The sequence below is a fragment of the Brachycentrus maculatus genome, unplaced genomic scaffold (genome assembly GCF_059751285.1).
Source record: "Brachycentrus maculatus isolate JH-2025_06_01 unplaced genomic scaffold, ASM5975128v1 h1tg000188l, whole genome shotgun sequence".
NCBI lineage: Eukaryota > Metazoa > Arthropoda > Insecta > Trichoptera > Brachycentridae > Brachycentrus > Brachycentrus maculatus.
Genome location: NW_028280939.1, coordinates 553234 through 575694, shown reverse-complemented (window position 1 = coordinate 575694; position 22461 = coordinate 553234). Strand labels below are relative to the sequence as shown.

Here is a 22461-nt window from a genome sequence, read left to right as displayed (position 1 = left end):
GTCAACGGCCGTCGGCGCGCGCGGCCACTGTCATTGCCATCGCGCCGGCGGAGCCGCGCGACCGCGCCACGCGCGACGCGGACACATCTCTATATCCCAGGAAGCGGCCAATCTTTGTTGTGGTATCAAACGTATCCTAAATTGCATCGGTTTACTCGCCGGTATTATGTACATCGCGCAAGAAGTAAGCCGGTCCATCGTATCCGTTACAAATATACCATCCCGTCAGCCATTATGTTTGTATAACCGCTCCACTTAACTCCTTCATGGTGTTCCTCTTCCGCTATTCCCTCCCATTATTGCGGTGATAAGGTCATCGTGCCGCACGATATGCTCTATCGTCTTACCCTTTGTGCTTTCTTTAAGTCTTCGTAAAACCGCTTCATTTCCCATCCATCTCCAAAACCATAAATTAAAAGCTTTTAATCATACTCTATCCCTCTTAGTCGCCATCCAAGATTCGCTACCATAAAGTACTTTTCCATAGATAATTCATGAAATATTTACAAAGATATATACGAACGTAAAATTGTCGTTGAAAATCTCGTTCAACATAACACATCGTTTGAGCTCCATATTGAAAAAGACGTCGAAAAAAAGAGAAAAAAAAAATAGTATAGAAAAAAAGTTTTTTAAGGATTTGTTTAGCTCATAGGTTCCGTGAACCAGCAATTCGATAAAATGATAAAAGATAAAGGTAGAAAAGATGAGGATCCGTTTAATCGACGAATTCGAGAAAAGATCTACCAGACAGCACATTACCTCAACATATGAAATTATTATACAAACAAGTTGAAGAATTTTCACCGCACGTAATTGATATGATAGAAGACAACCGTGTTTTTTTTTTTAAATAGCAAAAATAAAACAGTGTACGATATTGAAGTACATTGTGAATCATGCTTTAACCTAAGCCGTAAAAGCCATGAGCGATTTGACCAGGACAAACAAAAAATGAGCATTCCACGTATTTCTAAAGAGTTTAGCGTAGCGGACTAAAAAATGTAACAATCAGAAATAAGCACGTAGATACTCTCTCAATGAAGGCCGACATGTTAAATCCGTTTTAGATCGATCAGCGGCCAGTTTTCTGGACATCCTTGAATGCCGGCAAAATTTGCCATTAGTGTGCAAATTACCCAAATTACGATGTAGTATTTAGTATAAGGCCACTTAAAGCGTCGAATGTGCGATAAGAAACAATATCCACACGGAATGGAAAAGGCACACAAGTCATCAATATGTCAATACTTAGGATATTTAAAAAATGCTTATTTGGGTTAATGACGGATTAAATAATTGTAAATATGTATGTAATATTTCCCACAGCAAAAGAATAATAAATATAGTAAAACCTCCATATAACGGACCTCTATTTAACAAACTTCGGATATAATGAACTTCGGAAAATTTCTATTATTTGATAAAAACATGTAATGTAAGTTTATTAAATAGTTATACTTTCATGTACATGACAGTTTATTTTTAATTTTGGATTACTTAAGTGAAAACCTGTAATTGGAATATTATTTTTTTAATTTTATTATATTATGTCATTTTTGTTAAAAAAATTTGTTGGTTTTCCAATAAATGAATAAAAAAAAAATAACGGACAAAAATCCAGTCAGCAAATATTACAAGCATTGTGGTAATTTTAGAGAGTTGTACTTCAAAAGTGTAAACAAAAATTTATTCCTTTTTCAAAGCAGGATTACCGAAAGCAAGCACATCGCTATCAAATAGCAATGTCACATCACGATGAGTATGCGAAGACAATAAATATAATTTTATTTGTGTTTTGTACTGTTTATTTATATCTAAATACAGTGTTCACATTTTCAACAAAAGTTTTTTGATTTCTTTCAAACTTATTTTTATAAAACGGACTTTCGGCTTTGACGGACGCCCCCTCCCTCCAATTGGTCCGTTATGTCGAGGTTTTACTGTGTATAACACTGTTCAATAAGAGTATTTTATATACAATATTTAGAGTTATTTAGTACATAAAATAGCAATTGCACTTCAAAGACATTATTCAAAATATCCTAGAGACGCGTTAATGTAAAGATTTTTTTCACACTAACCTAGCATTGAAATTTATAGGTGAATGCATGTATACTCGACAAATTTTTAGACTACTTGATTTTCCTTACAATGCCCTATGAAAGCGGAATAGCCGCGACTCGAACGAGAGTCGCAAGTCGTGTTAGGATTATTTACTATTATATCGAGAAGAACACATTCGTGAATACTCTTTCCAATGTTTAAACGGAATAGGGTAATTATACATGGAAGTGAAAGTCTCCTCAGTAATATACTTGTCTACTAAAACATTGATATTACGGAACAAAAAAAGACGACACGCGCGAAAGTGTGCGAGCAGTACCAATGAAGGATATCCATAACTAAAAACAAATAATAAAATTAATTAACATTTTGAGTAGGTCCAAATACTTTTTCGTAAATCTGGATTATCTCCAATAAGGAGTTTTTTTACATTCATTTTCGGCATCTCAATATAGATGAAGAAGGATATGAAAGTCTGGGCATTTACGGGGCTTACGACCGTCATAGACTGGTTTAAGTGATCACTTTACACACGTGTAACATTCACCAATTCTACCCATGATTGACAACCACACTTCTCAAATTCTTGGAATTTTTATATATATTATCCAATTTCGAAACATTGTTCTTGAATCACTAGAATTTCGCTAGAGACAATTGGATCATATATGTATATAGAACTTCTAAGAATTTGAGTAGTGTGGTTGTCAATTATGGGTAGAATTGGTGAATGTTACACGTGTGTAAAGTGATCACTTAAACCAGCCTATGACGGTCGTAAGCCCTGTAAATGCCCAGACTCCCATATCCTTCTTCATCTATGTTGAGATGTCAAAAAATAATATAAAATTAATATAATTTATTATATTAGACACTGGTTTATTCACCCTACGGATGAGATGTTAATATGAAAGCTGCCTCAACTTCATACGAAACATCTATTGTTCTTCTTTATATGAAAATGAATGCAGTTTAAATGTGATATCTCAGGCGAATGTGCAGCAAAACGATGCGAATTCGAATGGAGATATGAGAAAGAATGCAAGGATGAGATCAGCATTATCGATAAAATTAAGAAAGGTGCCTCCAGATGGTTTGGACATGTGGAACGAATGAGTGAAGAATGAACCGTAAAACAGATTTATGAGGCGAATGTAGTTGGAAATAGAAGCAGAGGAAGATCGAGAAAAAATCGGCATGATTAAGTTTGTCAAATGCTTGAATGTGGTCAGGTGGGGATTATGAGTTTCATGAATACGAACAACACGATATTATTTCAAGGAATGATATCATATTTTATTTCCCGATTAAAAGTAGAGCGGACTGCGTTGAACGAGGCCCGGGGCGCATAAGAGAGCACGGACGTGTGGTAGAAACAATACTTGGTCTAGCTAAGAAAGATTCATAAGTTATCAAAACACGACATATCCATTTTCATAATACAGAAAAATGTAACATACTTGCGTTCATTTCACATTTTTTGAAGTCAATCTTTTAAGGTGGCGATTCAATATTGGACGAGAATTCAGAGTGAAAATTCAAGGACGCGTCACGTTTATCGGGCATATTTCATTACATGAGAGAAAATAAAGATGCCACGGGAGTGGAGCAAAAGAGTGCGACGCATACACAAAGATACAAAGCGATAGAATAAGACAGGATCGCGCACGCGCGCGTTTTCGATATACACGTCAGACGCTATATATGAACAGTGAGGTACCACGTGTTGTGTAAGTAATATTTTTATCACTGTGTTTTAACAAACCCAACTAATCAACAATGAAATCCGAAACTACAATAGATGTATTTTTTTCTCGCTACCTCGAAAATATCGAATCACGGGCATACAAACTTATATTGTATCTCATTTAAATTATGCCAAACCATTATTATTTGGTATAACCAAATGAAGCACCAATCAATGACATTGTAAATATTGAGTAAGCAATAGTTGAATGCAAATTTTGCATTGTTGTATTATTGAGACGTTTAAAAACATAATCCTTATTTTCAGATTGTGAGCTTTATCAGTTATTTTAATAACAATATTTTGAGTGCGTCCAAATATTTGTTCGCAAGTCTGAGTTTGGTCCACTTAGGGATTATTCATATTGATATCTCAACATAGAAGAAAATATGGAAGTCTTGGTATTTACAGCGCTTACGACCGTCGCATGCTGAAGGATATTCATTTTTGTCAACTCCGCTCAAAACGTATTTTTGACTAAACATGGATATGTCGGGTTTTGATACTCGCTGTCCCAATATCCATTACCTACTCGCCGGAGGCCGGTACGAGAACAGCAGTTCGGAACGGCAAGAGCGTATAAGAATGCCAAGACTGCAACTTTTTTGGTGCATATTCTCGCGACGAGCGAAACCACACCACCTTCAGACTCCGAGAGAGGAACTCCCGGTAACGCGCGGAAAGATTCGTCACGAATCGAAAACCGTCGTTTCACAGATAGAAATTCGTTTTCATCTAAACTGTCTTAAAGGACTAGAAAAAAATAGACTAGAATTTCAATATAAATATATAATATGGTTTATACAATTCTGGGTGTTAAAATTCCAATAATGATATGCAAATTCATGTACTAATCCTGCTGAATTGCATTTACCAGCAATTCGTCGGCAGGTTCTCAATTTGTCACATTCTAAAATAATCTACCTTATTTATTGAATTGGTATTGACTTTGCATGATATATAATGACTAATATAAATCAAAACGCGCTTTATAATTCTAATCGTTTTGACAGCGGTTTCGCGAAAATAAACAAATACACATATTTATGTATAAATTTGAAGAAAGGAGTCAATACAATTGGATTCATCTTTTATGCAGTTAGTGCATTTTCAAAAACGTGCGTTTTGAACTTAAGTACAAAGTCCTAGGATGAATCCTCATTTTAAAAACAAGTTTTCACTTTGGCGTTATTGTTCCTCAGGAATCTAGAAGTATTCTCTCCAAAAACCCTACTCAGGGATATAACTAATTATTTTTTCCACGGCGGTTAAACCTAGGAGAAAAATGTTAATAACAAAAACGATTGTCATAAAATTATACAGAAAAAAGTATCTAAATAAGAACTTTGAGATAAAATAACAACACAAAAAATTTTAGTTTATAGGAAAACGACCGACACTGACAAAATGAGCTAGGAAGTATTAATCTTAATATATTTACATACAAAACAATGCTTTATTCCTTATCATTGGAGACATCACAAGACCGACACGTTACGCTTTAACCTCGGGATATAATATGAGTATGTGTTCTGTTGGGGTCAAAATACAAATTTTACATATTTTTTATGGTATCAAGCACGACTACACAATAAATGACCTCACTCTGTCTGAGGTTAATCGATACAACGCATCTCATACATTCAATTACATTTTATACACTTACGAGATATGTACTAACAACCGGACCTCTAAATAAGTTGCTAACCATAAACATTTTTTGAATGTAAATACTGACCAGTGTAATCTTTTAATTTAATAAGAAAAAAATATTTCGCATCATATTCGGTCCACGAAAACCCGTGGCAATGTCCACATAAGGATGCATTCAAGTCCGATACAGCATACATTCACATATACAATATCTATGACACAAATTTAATCAAAAGATGGTCTGATGGGGAAGAAATGTGGTGACCACAAGTATCAGTGTGTTTCTAACAATTTTCCTCTTTCTAACTCTTTGCGATTTAGGTAACGTTTTAGCCATTTTTGTACTTGCTGAATCTGGAGGGAATGGCACTAACAATTTTCTTAAGACTTTTTTGAAAAACAGAAAAAATCACGATCTATGGAGACTTAATCTATGGAGATCTATGGACACTATACGGCGGGTATGTATGAGGAGATGCATGAACGTGGAAGAGGCGAAGAATGTTTGCAAGTACAGAGTGGTGTAACGCTCGAGAAGCGGCGTGATGGTTAGTTAGTTAGTTAGTTATGGAGACTTTGGGAGGCGATACTCCTACGCTCCTGAAGAACCTAAATTGGAAAAATCAAAAGTGTTATTATTTTTTAAGACTAATACACACATTTCGGCTGTCAAAACTCAAAACACAGTAAGAGACATGTTTTTGTAGCACGTTTTTTTTTTGCATTTTTGGACTAAGTAGATTCTACTTTTTCTAATGCAAAAAAAAAACGTACTACAAAAAAATGTCCCTTACTGTGTTACAAGTTTGGACAGCCGATTTGTCCTGTAATACTAAGCTTAATTCAGCAACATTAGACGACTTATTGTATTATGTGTTTTATCTTAGTACAAATGTATAAAACAACAACAAGCGGCAAAGTCATGAATAAAATATGGAAAAAGGATCAAATTTAGATTATTGTCCAGTAAATTATTTACATATAACAAGGTCGAGATGATACAAAAAATATGAAAACGATAGAGTAATCAAGGTCGACTTTATAAACGAAAACGATTGTTGGTTGTTTGTGTTGTTGTTATCGATAATCATACAAAAATAAACATATTATGCACTATGATTTTTTTAGAGGTACACGATATACGTATTGCTTTTATCATTAGCGATTAAAAAATATTTATAGAGTTTTGCGAGCACTGTGATTAAACTATTTTATTAGATTTATATTATCCACTGACACTTCGTGATGGAATTGCATTTTTAATTTATTATTAGATTAAAACCAATATTTTTAGCTTTTCCACTTTTTTATTTGACCAGCGACCGGGTTTCGTCGTTACCGACATCATCAGACTGGTCCAGACAACCAGTCTGATGATGTCGGTAACGACGAAACCCGGTCGCTGGTCAAATAAAAAAGTGGAAAAGCTAAAAATATTGGTTTTAATCTAATAATAAACTATTTTATATTTGCCAATTTAACAGATTTATGTTTTCCCTTTCGTATTACATTCATAGACCCGTCTGCACTAACACTAGATAGGTTCAACAGATCTGAACGGAGTTTATTTCATCCATGTGCCTTTGTGATTTGACACAAATGCAGTTGTAATGGGAGACGACAGATTGATATCATCCAAGCTAGATACGCTGCGAGTAAAATTAGCCGATTGGTGAAACGTACCAGTAAATCGTGTCAATGTTGCTCGAGGAATGGAAAAACGAGGAAGTAGTAACGTACCGAATGAGATACTAGAAACTAATGATGGGATTAAATAACCGAATGATTAGTAATCGCGTAATATAAAGAATCGACTCATGTATAAATTAATTCGATTATAAATAACAGTTTAAATAAATACTTCATTTGACAATCTTTCGGTCGAAAAACCAAAAAATACCGTTAGATTGCATCAGATGTAAAAAGTGGTTGGGCCAATAGCTTTTCGGTTTACACGATTATTTCATATAATATATCAGACTCCCCCACATCGAACTACACGGCCAACCCCAAAGTACACGACTCCCGGGCAGATCACCAAAGAGATGGATTGACAGCTGGGAAATAACATTGCATGAAGCTTTTCCCTCTTAAAAAACATGCCGTAAGGCCCACACCAAGAATAAGATATCATTCGTGTGCTTCGAAATAATAAATCGAACACTTAATAACCGAATCATTAGATTAATAGAATTACTCGGATTACTTTCATTCGGTTCATTCCATCGTACATAATTATTGACAAATATCGTAGTCATACAGGAGAAAGTGACCAAGTGCATTGTTTTACAAAAACGTGATCATTGACTATTTGATATCTTACTAGCTTAAAAATAACTTGTTAAAAATAATTGACTAGTTAAAAATAACTAACTGCATTGGTTTTCTTGCCAAGCAATAGTGAATGTTTGCAAAGACAGAGTGGTGTGGCGTTCTATTTTCTCTGCCTGCTCCTGCGGCGTGATGGTTAGTTAGTTCAATAGTGACTTAAATGGCCCTCCTGAACATTTTACGTTTTGGTAGTTGGTCACTTTCTCCCGTACGACTACGATATGTACATTAGTGGTGAAAATAATTCGGATATGTTAACATATACAAGTCACAATATCGACTCATTCCCTCGACGGTTGCCCATTACCGGTCTTTGGTTTTAACGACTCTGTGAGGAGAGGGCTTAGGTTGCCCGAGTTAGGAGGGAGGGGGGATGGGGGAGGGAGGGAGGGGTCACGCACGAAACTAGCGTGCCGCTATAATAACGATCACCTCCCGAGTGTGCACGTACCGTCTGCTGTGCATCGATCATCGATCGTAAATTGTATTTATTATTATAATACAACAACTAACTTATTCATGAAACCAGCGTACACCGAAATGTGGTGATATGTGACGTACACTGGCAAACCATGGCGTGCGCGATCATTCCTTGACATCAGGATGCTTTTTGACGGATGCGGCGAACGCGCCAAGCGCGTGCATCTAATATTTATCCCGGTGCGGAAATCGCGTCAGGCGAGTATGCCTGATAACTGATAACAATGATTTAAATAGCTTAAAAGTATTATTGCGCAATTAAAAGTATACCCATATAGTCTTGTTAATATTTAATGTCAGTAAGTAATAAAGAATCCCTAATAATGGACCCGTTTAGATGACCAATTTGCTGATATATAAGTATCTCATCGGATTCGTGTTATTTGCAAGCCAGGGATATTAGTCACGGATAAGGGTTAGATGTTTATGGTATGGATCAAATGCTTAGAGTTGAATTCATACCATGAAAAAAAAACACAAAACGACAAAAACAATACATATTTTTTTTTAGAATCATGAGATTAGATAAAGCATAAAACATAAAAAATGCTACACATTGCGGTACCGAAGATATACGGCTGTCCAAACTTAAAACACAGTAAGGGACATTTTTGTAGTACGTTTTTTTTTGCATTTTTGGACTAAGTAGAATCTACTTAGTCCAAAAATGCAAAAAAACTTACTGCAAAAAAAATGTCCCTTACTGTGTTTTAAGTTTGGATAGCCGTATAATCCTGATAACAAGATTCCTTGAATGGATAGAATAAGGGTATTTTATACATTCTGACCATTTTCCAATTCGCGAGCCCTCCTCCCAGGATGGGAATTTAAAATTAATCCAAAATACATGAACCGGGTTGCCTACCAGGTACGTTTCTATTTCTTTTCTCAGTTTTAGATGAAATTACAAATTTATATTATATGTTATTATAAATGTTTTTATATTTTTTCATTTGTTATATTTTCCCATTTTTTATATTTTAAATATGCTTCTTACCTTATGTTTTTTCATTAATTTCTTTTAAATATGCTTCTTGTGCCTATTTATTATACCTGTTTATTGTTTTTATATTTTGCCATGTATTAGTATTAGTTTTGGTTATTTAGAAAACAAAAATTTTGTTACTTTATTATTTGTGTTCCAGTCTTGTTAACCTTAATCCAATGTCCCAAAATGAGAAATAGAAATTACTCATCGGGAATATTACATGTATATATGATTGGTGTATGTAATATGTTTTGAAATAAATATAAAATAAAATAAAAAATAAATCAAAGTAAAATATGAAACATGTATTATTGTCTGCAATACAAGTGGACAAAAACACAAAACTCTTCATTACACAAGACCTTACTCAAAAGCCTTTTCTTTTCTCTATTATTTAAAAGACTTATGTTAACTTTTACCTGCACCCAATGGTGCATAGTGTATTGCATCGCATCGAAGCATTTTATTTTTATAGTTTATTATGTCAAGGCAGGGTAATCAATCCTGCGCTTCAGATACGAGTCGAGGGTGATATTAAATATTAGAGTGAAAAATCACTTAATATTTATATCGGGTTGTGGCACCGTAGTTAAGTGTTGCGGACGCTTTAGTCAGAGTTTCTAGGTTCGAACCCACTGTACCACGATTTGATACCTATTTTTAATAATGAGCCGCTTAGGCTCACAGAAATAGTATAAAACTGAAATATTTTTGTATTTAATAAAAACACACATATTTTAATACAAATAAAATTTAATTTGACCCCTCTAAGAAATCGAACCAGGGACTTTCCACTTTCCACTCTGACCATTTTTTCTCATAACTGATCAGCTACTCTGATCAAAATAATGCGGCGTTTTTCTACCATTAAAATAAATATTTTGGTTCCCTTATTTTGGGAAACGCTGTCTGGCAATTCGCATGATCATGTTAATTAAGATTAACTGTATTTATCTGAAATATTTTTTGGTAGAATATACTTGGGTGATAGAGAAATCAGTGATTAAAGTTGTAAGAGTGGTAAGAGTTAAACGCGGTAACACTATTACACGACGAAAGCGGATTATTATTAAGACTTATACAGTACGTATTTCAAAACGATTCTCCTCAAAATTGTTTCTTACGATATTCGGTCGGGAAGTGCTCGGTATACTTGTATACGGAATAATTGGTAGACAAAAATAAAATTGCTAATAATTATATCTTGTCGAGGTTCTAATCGGACGCGCCCTAGCGGCCGCGGCTGCTCGTAGCTCGGTACACCTTGCGCGCACTCGTCAAAATGGTGTCTTCCAGCGCCCGCCGCGCGGGGGTGTGGTGAGGGGGGGGGGAGCGCGATATAATAAAGCCGAATCGTCACACATTGATAACGGCCGCCGGAAATAATGCCGGCCCGAGAACTAGACACTAGACTGGCCGCGGACGCGCTTATACGCTCATTTGTTAATTCCCACTCGGGCTGGGCGCTCGGCTCGCATCACCCTCTCTCCGGGCTGCTATCCTGGTACATACTGCAATCAGGAGTTAGGCCGGGTTTACGTCGAGTCAGTAACTGGCTTCAAACAAGAGGCAAATCAGTGCTTACTCGGTAGTGCTATCGTATATATTGAAAGTTGTCCCACCGTATTCCCAGATCTGATACATAAACATCTAGGCAGATCTGTCAGGAAGCCTAGATGCTTCTGTATCAGATCTGGGCATGCGGTGGGACAGCTTTCAATAGAAGTATCTAGGCTTCCTGACAGACCTTTTACGATGCATTTTATTTTTATTGTTTTATGAACTAAGTAGCGAAATTTACAGAAAATCTTTTCTTCTTGGTGTAGGCCTTGTGGCCTGTTTTTAAGCCTCCTGCTTTGCCGATTCCCAGCTGTCAATCCATCTCTTAAATGGTCTACCCGGAAGTCGTCTACCTTGGGGTTGGCCGTACAGTCCAATGTGGGGGAGTCTGGATGGTCCCATTCCCTCACATGCGCATATCAGTGTCTCCTTCGTTGCCTTTCCCACCTAACGACATCTTCGATCTCGCATATTTCCCTTATCCCGAAGTGAAAATGTGAAGCAAAATTGTATCCTGATTTTACTGTCAATCAAAAGTTTTCAATATCCCTGTCACTACCAATCTAAACAAATACAAGTTTGTAAAACCACAATTAAATTTTCTAAAAGTGCCCCGGTGTAGGCAGTGAAAGGGGTTAGTAGTTATTTAGTTCAGTTAGTCGGCCAGATCCGATTCCGAGCCGACGTTGGCCGGTACACAAACGCCTCCACAAACCCGACCAGCTCAGCAGACAGACACGGACCAGTGCTTAGACATTTGCAGAAAATGTTCAGTCATTTCTCCCTCAACCATTATGCTATCGTATAAAATGATTATCACGTCAGTACAGCGCTGTCGCGTCAGTGCTGACCTTCTATATTCCCAGTGTAAACAGGCAGTTCTCGGCGCCAGTAACTAACTAGATGTAAACCTGGCCTTAACTTTACTTCTGAACACCGGTTGTCGATCCGTGCAAGAAAGTTTAAGTTCAGAAAAAAGGTTTTTTCACGAACGTGAATTTCTGTTTGGAATCAATCCCCAGACGTGGGAAATTGGACTCCATTCACACGTCTGGCATAATAATTTGTTTCTATTATGTGGTAATAAAAATATTCCCGATAGGGTCGATAATATAAAGTACATAACGATTTATCCTAAGTAAGTCCCTTTACATAAAAAATATATAATATAACTCTACACGCAATATTCCTATTCATCATTAGTGCCAATAAGTGAAAAATAGATTTCAATCTCACTAAAAATGTAATTCTAAAAATCTAAAATACCTGCGATATACGGGAGTACACATTCCAAGAGTAAAGTATAGCGTTCTGCGGCGAGCCTTAAAAATCGATAGCCTTTTACTCACTTGAAATAATTCATACAAGTCTGGAACACCGGCAATTTTAGCACGGAACAAATATCGCAAATTGCTCATTGACGACAAATCCACTGAAGGCTGTTGTGTTTGCGTATTAATGTTTTTAAAAAATCCCATATTTTAAACTAATACTAATACCTATCGTATTTTTTACAATGAATATTTGTACTCAGAAATGTCATTTTGTGGTAATATATATCCATTTTTAAATTTATGTTTTCACGGTGTTCGAAAATGATGAGGAATGCATCGCAACACGTGTCGCAGTAGATTTTTAGCAATAATGGTGTTCACCAAGTAAAACATAAATTATTAACGTAAATATTTTTATAAAATACTTGTTTTCTACTTTTCAGATTTTTTTAATAGATTTATATTATCCACTGACACTTCGTGATGGAATTGCATTTTTAATTTATTATTAGATTAAAGCCAATATTTTTAGCTTTTCCACTTTTATTATTTGACCAGCGACCGGGTTTCGTCGTTACCGACATCATCAGACTGGTCTGATGATGTCGGTATCACCAGTCTGATGATGTCGGTAACAACGAAACCCGGTCGCTGGTCAAATAAAAAAAGTGGAAAAGCTAAAAATATTGGTTTTAATCTAGTAATAAATTTTCAGATTTAAAAATATATATTATTTTGGCCAGTATTGAAAAAGACCTCTGCCTCCAAAAAAAAAGCTTTGTCGATATCCCTACAGAGGAGTACAAATCAATTTTCAACCTGCGAATTTTTGTATTATGATATTAGATAACATGTATGTATCTGCAATCGGAGAATTTTTGTAATATGGGTATAAAAAATTATACCAAACAATGTTGGGTACTTTTCTATAATGTAATACAATTTATTAGAATGTAAGAACACAATTTATTGCGTGACAAGCGCCCGAGGTAATATTTTACAAAATCGGCGCTATATAAATTGTACACAATCAATATTAAATCAATTTTTGGTTGAAGCTTTTCAAATAAATCTTTGGGTTTTTGATAAAAATAATTTTTCAATCATAAAAATCAACAGTAGCGACACAGTAATTTCCACAATAATAATCAATTCTACTGGAATGTGTGTAGAATTTTAAACATAAAAAGTTTCTTGATTTTATGTAAATGTCCATAAAAAACGTACAAAATGTTAGCCAAACAAATAATTCGAACTGAAGCGCGAATCGCTCTATAAATATACGATAAGGATAATCCAAATTATTGACATATTCCAAGCGTTTCCAAGGAAAAAAAGCCACTCAAAATTCACCGTGAGGAAGAGAACGCAATAAGTGCGAAATAGAAATTATTATTATGTAAATCATACTCGTTTTTCTTTTTAATTAAAAAAAATCTTATCACCATAATTCCCAGGTACACGAGATCACAGATAAGAGATGTGAAATTGCACATGTTATAGAATACCTATATTAATTTAAGGATTTTTTAAAAATAAATGTTAATTTATTTCAAGAGAGTAAGTCCGTCCATCAAGCAAGAGATTTTTTTTCAATCGAGGTGCAAAGCAATACCAATTTATATCATTGTCTACTGTGTTATATGTTTTAACACGGTAACCACATTTCGGCTGTCCAAACTCAAAACACAGTAGGAGACATTTTTTCGTAGTACGTTTTTTTTGCATTTTTGGACTAAGTAGATTCTACTTAGTCCAAAATGCAAAAAAAAACGTACTACAAAAAAATGTTTCTTATTGTGTTTTAAGTTTGGACAGCCGATTTGTAATAAGTAAGAAAAAATAATTACAAAAACATTGTTTGGTATAATTTGTATACCCTATTCTAACAACGACGAATAAAATGAAACAAACATTTCCTTTCACACCACTCCGCTTAACGTGTTCGGGAAATTTTAAACATGGAAACGGTTTGTCGCAGAACAAAGTGGTGAGCAGTGAATGTTACCGTAATAAAAAAATGGAATAAGGTAGGTACCTACACTACGTATTCCCCAATTTTGTTGCAAAATTATTTTGTGAAATTATGGCATACGAGTATTTAATTTTATGTCAATGGTAGTTTTTTAAAGAACGCTTAGTCCAAGAAAGAGTAAAAAAACTACAAAAATATTTTTTTTTACTTATCCGCACCCAAATGATGCAGTGTCAACTCGATCGTTTATTGTATGACAAAAAGTTATATCAGTCATACGTTTCAGATTTTTTGATCTTTTAAAATTAAGATCAGAATGTATTTGATAATCCTATCAAGAAGTAAGTGAAGGATATTCTTGCTGGGAAATAAAATTGAGGTAAAAATGTTGGCAGTGAAGAACAATAGGTTATTTATTGATTTGGCGTTTAATTTGTAGAACTCCATATTAATTTATGTATTAATTTTAAATCAAACACAGATTTTTTGAGCCTACTAAGTTGTATTTTACTAACGAAAACACATAAAATTTTTATATTGTGGCAGTTGTTTCGCTTTGTTAAGGCATTATCAAGCGAATTCGTGTGATAATGCCGTAACAAGGCGAAACAATTGACACAATATTAATTTTTTATGTGTTTTTGTTAGTAAAATATAACTTAGTAGACTCAAAAAAATCTGTGTTTGATTTAAAATTAATACATAAAAAAAGCAGCAATTGCACTATCTAGGACTCGCCATATTACTTCAAGGAACTGGTACACATAAGCAGTGTTAAAAATACAAAAAATCGTACACAATAAAGTTTAAGTTAAATTGTATCAAATTGTACGTTTACCGTGCTTATGGACTTAACCCCGTCTAAATATCCAGCAGCGAATTATAAGTTGGAGATAAATCGAATATGTTAATGTAGGCAAATAATCCAATTCGACATAGTAAGCTACTAAAAATAATCGAGAATGTAAAAATTGAATATGTTCACATCATAACGTATGTAAGTGCGAATTTGGCTACGATTATCTCCGTGGGTAGGTACCATGCTGCGTCGAGAGGCCAAATCATACGGGAAAAAAATTACGTCCTCGGAAGATTCTGAAGTTGAACGAAATTTGGCGCTAAATCGAGAGGATATTAAACCGCGAAAGGTGAAGGAGGAAATTGTAATATTCCAAACATATGTAGTACTGAATTTAAGCAGCGTTATTACGAGCGAAAATTGGTTTAGGTTCCATATTCGTCAGGCGGAGGAAGCCTTCCATCGAAATAAAAATAAAGTACAGTAAAACTCCTCTATAACGTTTAGATAGATACCGCGTTATCGGAGGGATAGCTATTTCAGCTGGTTGAAATGTAAAAATACAATTTTAAACATTAACCCCTTATAACGTTCCATCCATTAACGAGGTACCTATCTCAACGTTATAGGGGGGTTTACTGTAATACTATATTAATAAGACATTATCTGTCGACTGATGATCCAACACAGCAGTATAAAATGTTTGCAAAACACCCAAAAATAATAATTATCCAAAGATACATTTCCAATACTGTTATATAATACGGCATGTACGCGTTTGTGGCATAGTGGTTGGCGTTTCAGTCACCATGCAATAGGTCTCGAGATCGATCCCCAAAAGGCTCATCTTGAAAAAGAGCGCATTTTTATTCAATAATATTACTCAACTTTGACTTGCATCCAAAGCGTAAGGCTGATTTTGCAATCATATACTACAGGATCGAGGACTATATGGATCCAATTCAGTACCCTATGCTTTATTGTATGCCGATAGAAGAAGAAAACAGAGTTAGAACACGGATTAGATTAAGGTAGCAAAAATTCGCTAAGATTTTATTCGCAAATATCGCATTATCAATTTAATATTTTTTAAAGACAACTTGCTTATTTTTGGAAAATTGACCAACTGAATTAAATTAGGCATAATTTTTATATATCGCTCACTCCTTTCAAGAACGTCATAAATCAAAAAACGTGATTTTTCAGGAGAACGTTTTTAAGGTTTAAAAATATGATACAATTTATTAAAAATTAATATCAAGCCACTTATTGAACTTTTTACTGTGCAACAGATCTTTTTAGGTTTAACTTGAAGGTTTTTTCCCCATTTGAAAAATATTTAGTATATTTAAAAAAATCATTAAACATACCTTTTCTTCAAAATGCAAAAACAACACTTTCTGACCTGTAGCGGGTAAATATTAAGTTAAAAATATGCCTCTTTTGCTGGGATATAGTACATTTTCTGGACATTCCGAAAACATGCACAACTGAAAATTGCCGATTTTTGATTTATGACGTTCTTGAAAGGAGTGAGCGATATGTCAATGCGTGTTCTGCAAAGGAATGGTAATCTTTTGATTGCTTCTAATACAGCAACCGGCTATATAAGGAGTTCAACTGTTACTTTTTATCATAATATATAGACCATAGGTTCCCAAAATGGGCCCTCTGGTACCCAAGGGGGACCTGGAGAGAGCTTAGGGGGTAATTCTGTCCCTGGTGAGAAAACAGGGGGCCTGAGATGATAAAATTTATAAGGTTATAGATTTTTTTTAAATCTGTTATCACGATATAATTACGTGCATACGTATATAATTAGTACATACGTATATAATTTGTTACAATCCAATAGTTTTAGATAAAAATAAATTTAATTTTAATAAATATTAATAACTCAACAATTTAAGCGTCCGCATATCTTAATTATGACACTGTAAGTACACATATAAAAAATAAACTTTTTAAAATTAATTAAGTTTGTTTTTACCACTTTTTTTTTCATTAAAAAAGTTAATTAATTTTATAAAGTTTAAAGAATGTGCCACAAAGTATCTGCGGGAAAAAATTCAAGAAAATAAAAAAAATATTTAATAAAAAAAATTATATTTTATTTAATATAAAAAAGGTAAATTTCCAGGGGGGGGGCCTAGTGAAATTTTGTATCTGAAAGGGTCATGGGTCAAATAAGTTTGGGAACCTATGATATAGACGAATCTCCTCTGACAAAAAACTGAATTCAATCAATGTTCGAATGCAAATGTAGCGACGATAAGAATAACTAGCAAAAAACGTTGAATCGGAGAAATCGGATGCGCGTCTACCATAGAGCATCGGTAGAGGGACAAGCATGGGACGTAATGCGAGACAGATCCCGATCGTGGGACAGATGTAGGGAAAAGGACCCGCGGCAGGGCCAGACGGGAGCGGATCCGGCGGGGGGTGAGTAGGCAGACGTCACGTACCTACCGCCACCGGGAGGGGTGCCACTAGTTCGCTAATGCAGATGAGCATTGTTTGGGGCTTTACGGTCGGCCGTTCATAGATCTCGGCGGCATTGTATTGTAGTCAAATTGTACATCTGACCGGTTGAAATACAGCGAGAGAGGTTGAAATACAGAGTGACAACGGTCAGGGTTAGATATGCTGATCAAATATTTACAGAATTAATATTTTTAGTAATTTTATTGATCGATTCGGCAGTCACTTTATGGTAAAATCAAATCATTTTAAATTTATGTTTTGATTAGTAAATGCTACTATTTCTTAAAATCTAACGTGACACGTGTTTCGATGCAGTCCGCATCCTTTTCGGTGTTTGAAAATGATGCGGAATGCATCGAACACGTGTCACAATAGATTTTAAGAAATAGTAGTATTTACTACGTAAAACTTAAATTAAAAATAGTTTGAGTGAGTATAAATCTTTATATACGAAGTGGATTTATTCCTTAATTGTTATATTAAGTCAATATAGAGTGTATGACCCGTCACTGGCTGAATTAAGTGATTACTTCATACACATATTACATCACCATTCCGCCTATGATTGAATGAATATTCATAGCCATTTTGAAAATTTTATATGGTTATCTAATGTAACAAGGAACTAAACATGCGCGAGTTTCTATCGCCACCTGTTGACCGGTCATAAGCCATGTAAATGTTCAGCCTTAAAAAAACTACTAAGACTCGAGATATCTATACCTGTATATTTATGTATTTGTATGTACAGAAAATAAATAATTTAACATTGGATCCTGTCTTCCTACTGCGGAATTATAAATGAATAAAGTGTTACATTTGTCTTGAATCTTAAATTACATGTAGGCTAGGTTATGAGTAATCAGTCTTACACTTCACATGCAAGTCTGGGGCAGCATTAAATTCATATAGTAAAAATACACCAATCTTTTAAGTTGATCCAGATAAGAATTGAACCTTAAACCGAGCTCTTACGGTAATGAAACGAGACAGTCATAAAATTATAGAGGAATACCTTACACAGTAATGAAAACTTTGTTATCTGAATACAAAGCAAAACACTAAAATAAATGTTTTTCAATAAAACAATCAATTAACAGATAAAATCCTTAGTTCAATTAATTAAAGTATCTATTCTAACAACTAAACTACAGAAGGAGAAAAATTAGTCATGGTGAAAATGATCAAGATAGAAAATTTATATCCTTCGATTATGCTAGATATTATTTTTTGACATCTTATCAAAGATGAAGAAGAATATGGAAGTCTAAGAAGTCTAAGACTTCCATATTTTTATTCATCTTTGAGATGTCAAAAAATAATATGAAAAATAACTCCTATAATTGGAGATAATCCCGATTTGTGAACAAGTATTTGGACTCAAAATGTTGTAAATGCTGAATTGAATTAAAGCGACAGTTGTAATGAAATAATGTAATAAAATAAAATACATGGTATTTAAGAAGATTTGCAATTAACCAGGTGTTATTTGGGTGATTAGTTAAAATGTAAAAGAATCGACATATATCTCTCAAATCTATTTTTGTTCAACAAATTTAGAGTTCATTCAATAAACACTCAATTCAAACAACGCGAGATACAGCAACAAAAAGGAAACGATTGTATCCCTTGATATTAGTCCCTGCAAGTGAGGCTGAAACATTGGCTATTAGAGGTATCAACAAAACACAGCATAGTAACCCAGAAATAAACAATTACAAAATCAACGCTTGTGGTGATTTAATTACAAATAACGATAGATATGTAACTGACTCAATACATCATAGTAATTGGTTACATCACTGAAACATATGTTTGCTCAAAGATAAAGTTTTACCAAGCATTAATACTTAAAAAAGGCATTAAAAATTTAACCGAGCGGCATAGAATAGTTCCATGGTCAGCTGACTAATATATAGAAATAAATAAACACATTATTTATTTCAAAATATTACATGTTATCCGTATTTTGTAGTTTCATTGTTGGACTGATAAGGCAGCCAACATATTGAAGCTGTGTTAATAAATTAATAAACTATGTATGTCCATACAAGAGACATTATAAAAACAAATTAAAACATTAATATAGAAGTATTCACTCTTATAAATGAGAAGATGCATTCATGTGAAAAAAATTAATGGAAAGGAATATTAAAGATAAGAGTGGTTGGTGGCTGAAATTGGAAATAAAAACACTTCATTCTGTCTTTATCCGCTGATTGGAAAAATAATATCCCAACATAATATTTTAAATTTTACTTATATAAATGGAGTTGATTAAATAAACTACGAATGTTCACATGTATTGGTTTATATTCTAGTATACAAAAGTAATTTAAGCAAATAGATCCTTCTTAATCATTTAAACGATTTGGAAAAGTAATATTCCACATAAATATTTTTAACATGCCCAAAGTTAAATTTATTTACTTTGATATTGAAAAGATGATGAAAGTAAAATGACCATATTTTGTGGAAATAATCAGTTTGCATGTACATATATGAATAGTAGACAAAATTAGGCATGAATGCTAGTATAGTTGACTGGAGTAGTAAAAAATAATTAAACCGAGGTGGATAGGAAATATAACCATCAATTTAAGTATAAAGACTTTTTCTTCACATTTCCGTACACCTCAGAAGTACAAATAGGTTGTGGTATAAATAAAAGCAATATGCGAGAAGCACATAGTAGGACCTAAAATGAGATGCTATTCTATACGCACCAGTGCGTGAAATGCGTAAAACGCTGTCCTGACACTAAAAATATTGTCATGGAACAGTATCTCCCTCAAGCAGTTAAACATACCCAATTCTTTTCTTTCACGCCTATCTTATTACTGAGTATATGGAGGCATGGGATCGATCTGAGAGAGGAGCGGAATACATCTGATGGGACACAGTTGATGCAAGTGAAGCTCAGGGTGAAACACACCACTGTTATTCAGGAAAGAGAAAGAACAAGACGGAAAGGAGAATATCGGCAATGGCTAGGGCGCTCGGAGTTGGACACCTGCATATGTGTAAGTGCGCTAGGCTACCATGCTGGAGGTCCCGAGTTCGATTCCCAAGAGGATCAAAATAAATATTAGTGATTTTTTAGTCTAATGTTTATTTAATATGACCCTGAACTCGTGCCTAAAGCGGAAGGATGAACACCATTCCTTCGTGTATTTAATGATCCAGATAACACTGCTTCTATACGATGCAGTGCCCTATGCACCATTGGGTGCGGATAAGGGTTACAAGGGATATGTGTAAGTTAGACACCTGTATATGTGTAAGTTAGACATACAAGCCACTGGAAATCAGTCTCTTTAGGTAACTTATAACACTTCATGTGGCATAGTAACTCAAATCTTCTTAACTCGATCATGCGAAAAGCATTGCATTGTTATGGTAGTGTTATTTTTGCTATAATGAAAGCCAAGATTATACTCAGACAGAGAAAAGATGTTAAAAGTTGACTAATCAGAAACCGCCCGGAGCTACATTGAGTTGTTAAATTAACGCGGCTAACCTTTTTGTTATATTCTATAGTTTCAACGATTAAGATTGGAGATACAGAAAGTGAATTTCACAAGATATTGAATAGATTCTTTAAACAAACCGATTGCTCATAATAGTGAACTATCTGAATGTGTTAAATAACTAACTAAATGCAAATGCCCATACTTGTAGAAAATGCAGCGGGAGATAATGGTAGATAATAATAAACTTAATTAACCAGTTCAAGTATGGATAGTGGTAAAACAATCAGATTTGTGAAATACAGTATTATCGTTTCTGCGCTCGATGCACTCTTGTACTGTGTATATAGTGTGTATGTGAATTTCTGATCAACTGAAGACTCGTGTGATGTATTCACAATAATTATTAACTACTTAATATCAAATATACTCAAACACATACTAAATTTCATTAACAATAGATGTTGTCTGTTTAAAACAATTATTAAGCATGCATAGAATATTCATATAATGAAGCTCTATCTGTGTGATGTGAGGAGAATAATAGTAACTGTTATTTTTCATGTGTGGCCAATACACCAACAAATGGGCAGCAAAAGATTTCTTTGACAGTAAAACCTTTTCACCGCTGAACAGATATTCAGTCAGCATGTTTCATCAATCATGACCGGTAAGAAAAGCAATTAGCCGGTTATTGAATTTTCAAATGAAAATACAAATAACGTTTTAAATAAATAACCATAGTACACAAAATATACATGTGTGCATGAAGCAAAAATATGGTTCCATGTCTAGTCTAGGCTAGCATTAACCAAAATCTTTAGGAAATAGGTTAAAACCGTCCATGAGTAATGCTGTCAAACACAAGCATGCGAATATTTATATGCAGAATCGTTGAAATGCCAAAGCATAAACGAATTTATCAAAATACCGCGTTATTTTGACAAGTGAAAAAAGAAAAATATAACCTCTATGTTCTTAAGAAAACACGAAATTGTTAAATGTCATATCATCCGTCTTTCCGTGCGGTACAACAGATAACACACAGCCTCTGTTTGCTTTACCGATCGAATTAATGCATATATTATAATATGTGCTATGTACTGTACGTAGACACTGATGGTAATGCCTATTTTGTATGAATTTTGGCAATATTACCGATTGCTTCGCAGTAAAACATATATTGAGGTTAAGAGCGGCTATTTCGGACTTCTGGAGTGTAAGCTAAATGCGGCATAAACTTAATAAGCAAATCGAAGATGAACGCACTAATTAAATGGTATAATTAATGAAGGTACGACAATCAAAGCAAAGCACCGCTAGTTACTTGCGGTGAACCGGCGAAGCTACAATAAAAATAACCAATTATCGTTTCTCACCTCCGACCCGATACATATTCGCAGTCATTTTTGCACAGTCACTTATAACACACACCTTTATTATTCTACATTTGATATAAATAACAATTAAAACACTACGTAATTGAGCCAAAATAAATGTTTTTCACTAAGTTAACTCCAGACGCCTCTCGTCAATCGCCATTTTCTTTCACACTACACATCTGGCCAATGCGCAGTCGCGCGTGCTGCTGTAAACTTCCTGTCCCCAAACTTCAACGCAACCCTCCATATTT

The 22461-nt window shown here is 34.4% G+C and overlaps 1 protein-coding gene across 4 annotated transcripts in view; it reads right to left on the bottom strand.

The window, feature by feature from the left end:
• The window catches only part of MTA1-like (metastasis associated 1-like), a 91227-nt gene extending 68842 nt beyond the window's left edge, over positions 1–22385 (bottom strand). For 3 of the 4 annotated variants that reach the window (XM_088262714.1, XM_088262715.1, XM_088262717.1), the window contains exon 1: positions 22208–22383. In XM_088262714.1, the coding sequence (XP_088118840.1) occupies positions 22208–22235 (28 nt within the window). In that variant the 5' untranslated portion in view covers positions 22236–22383. Of the gene's footprint in view, positions 1–22207 lie in introns of all 4 variants that reach the window. The other variant, XM_088262718.1, reaches the window with a different exon arrangement.
• Positions 22386–22461: the final 76 nt, after the last annotated feature.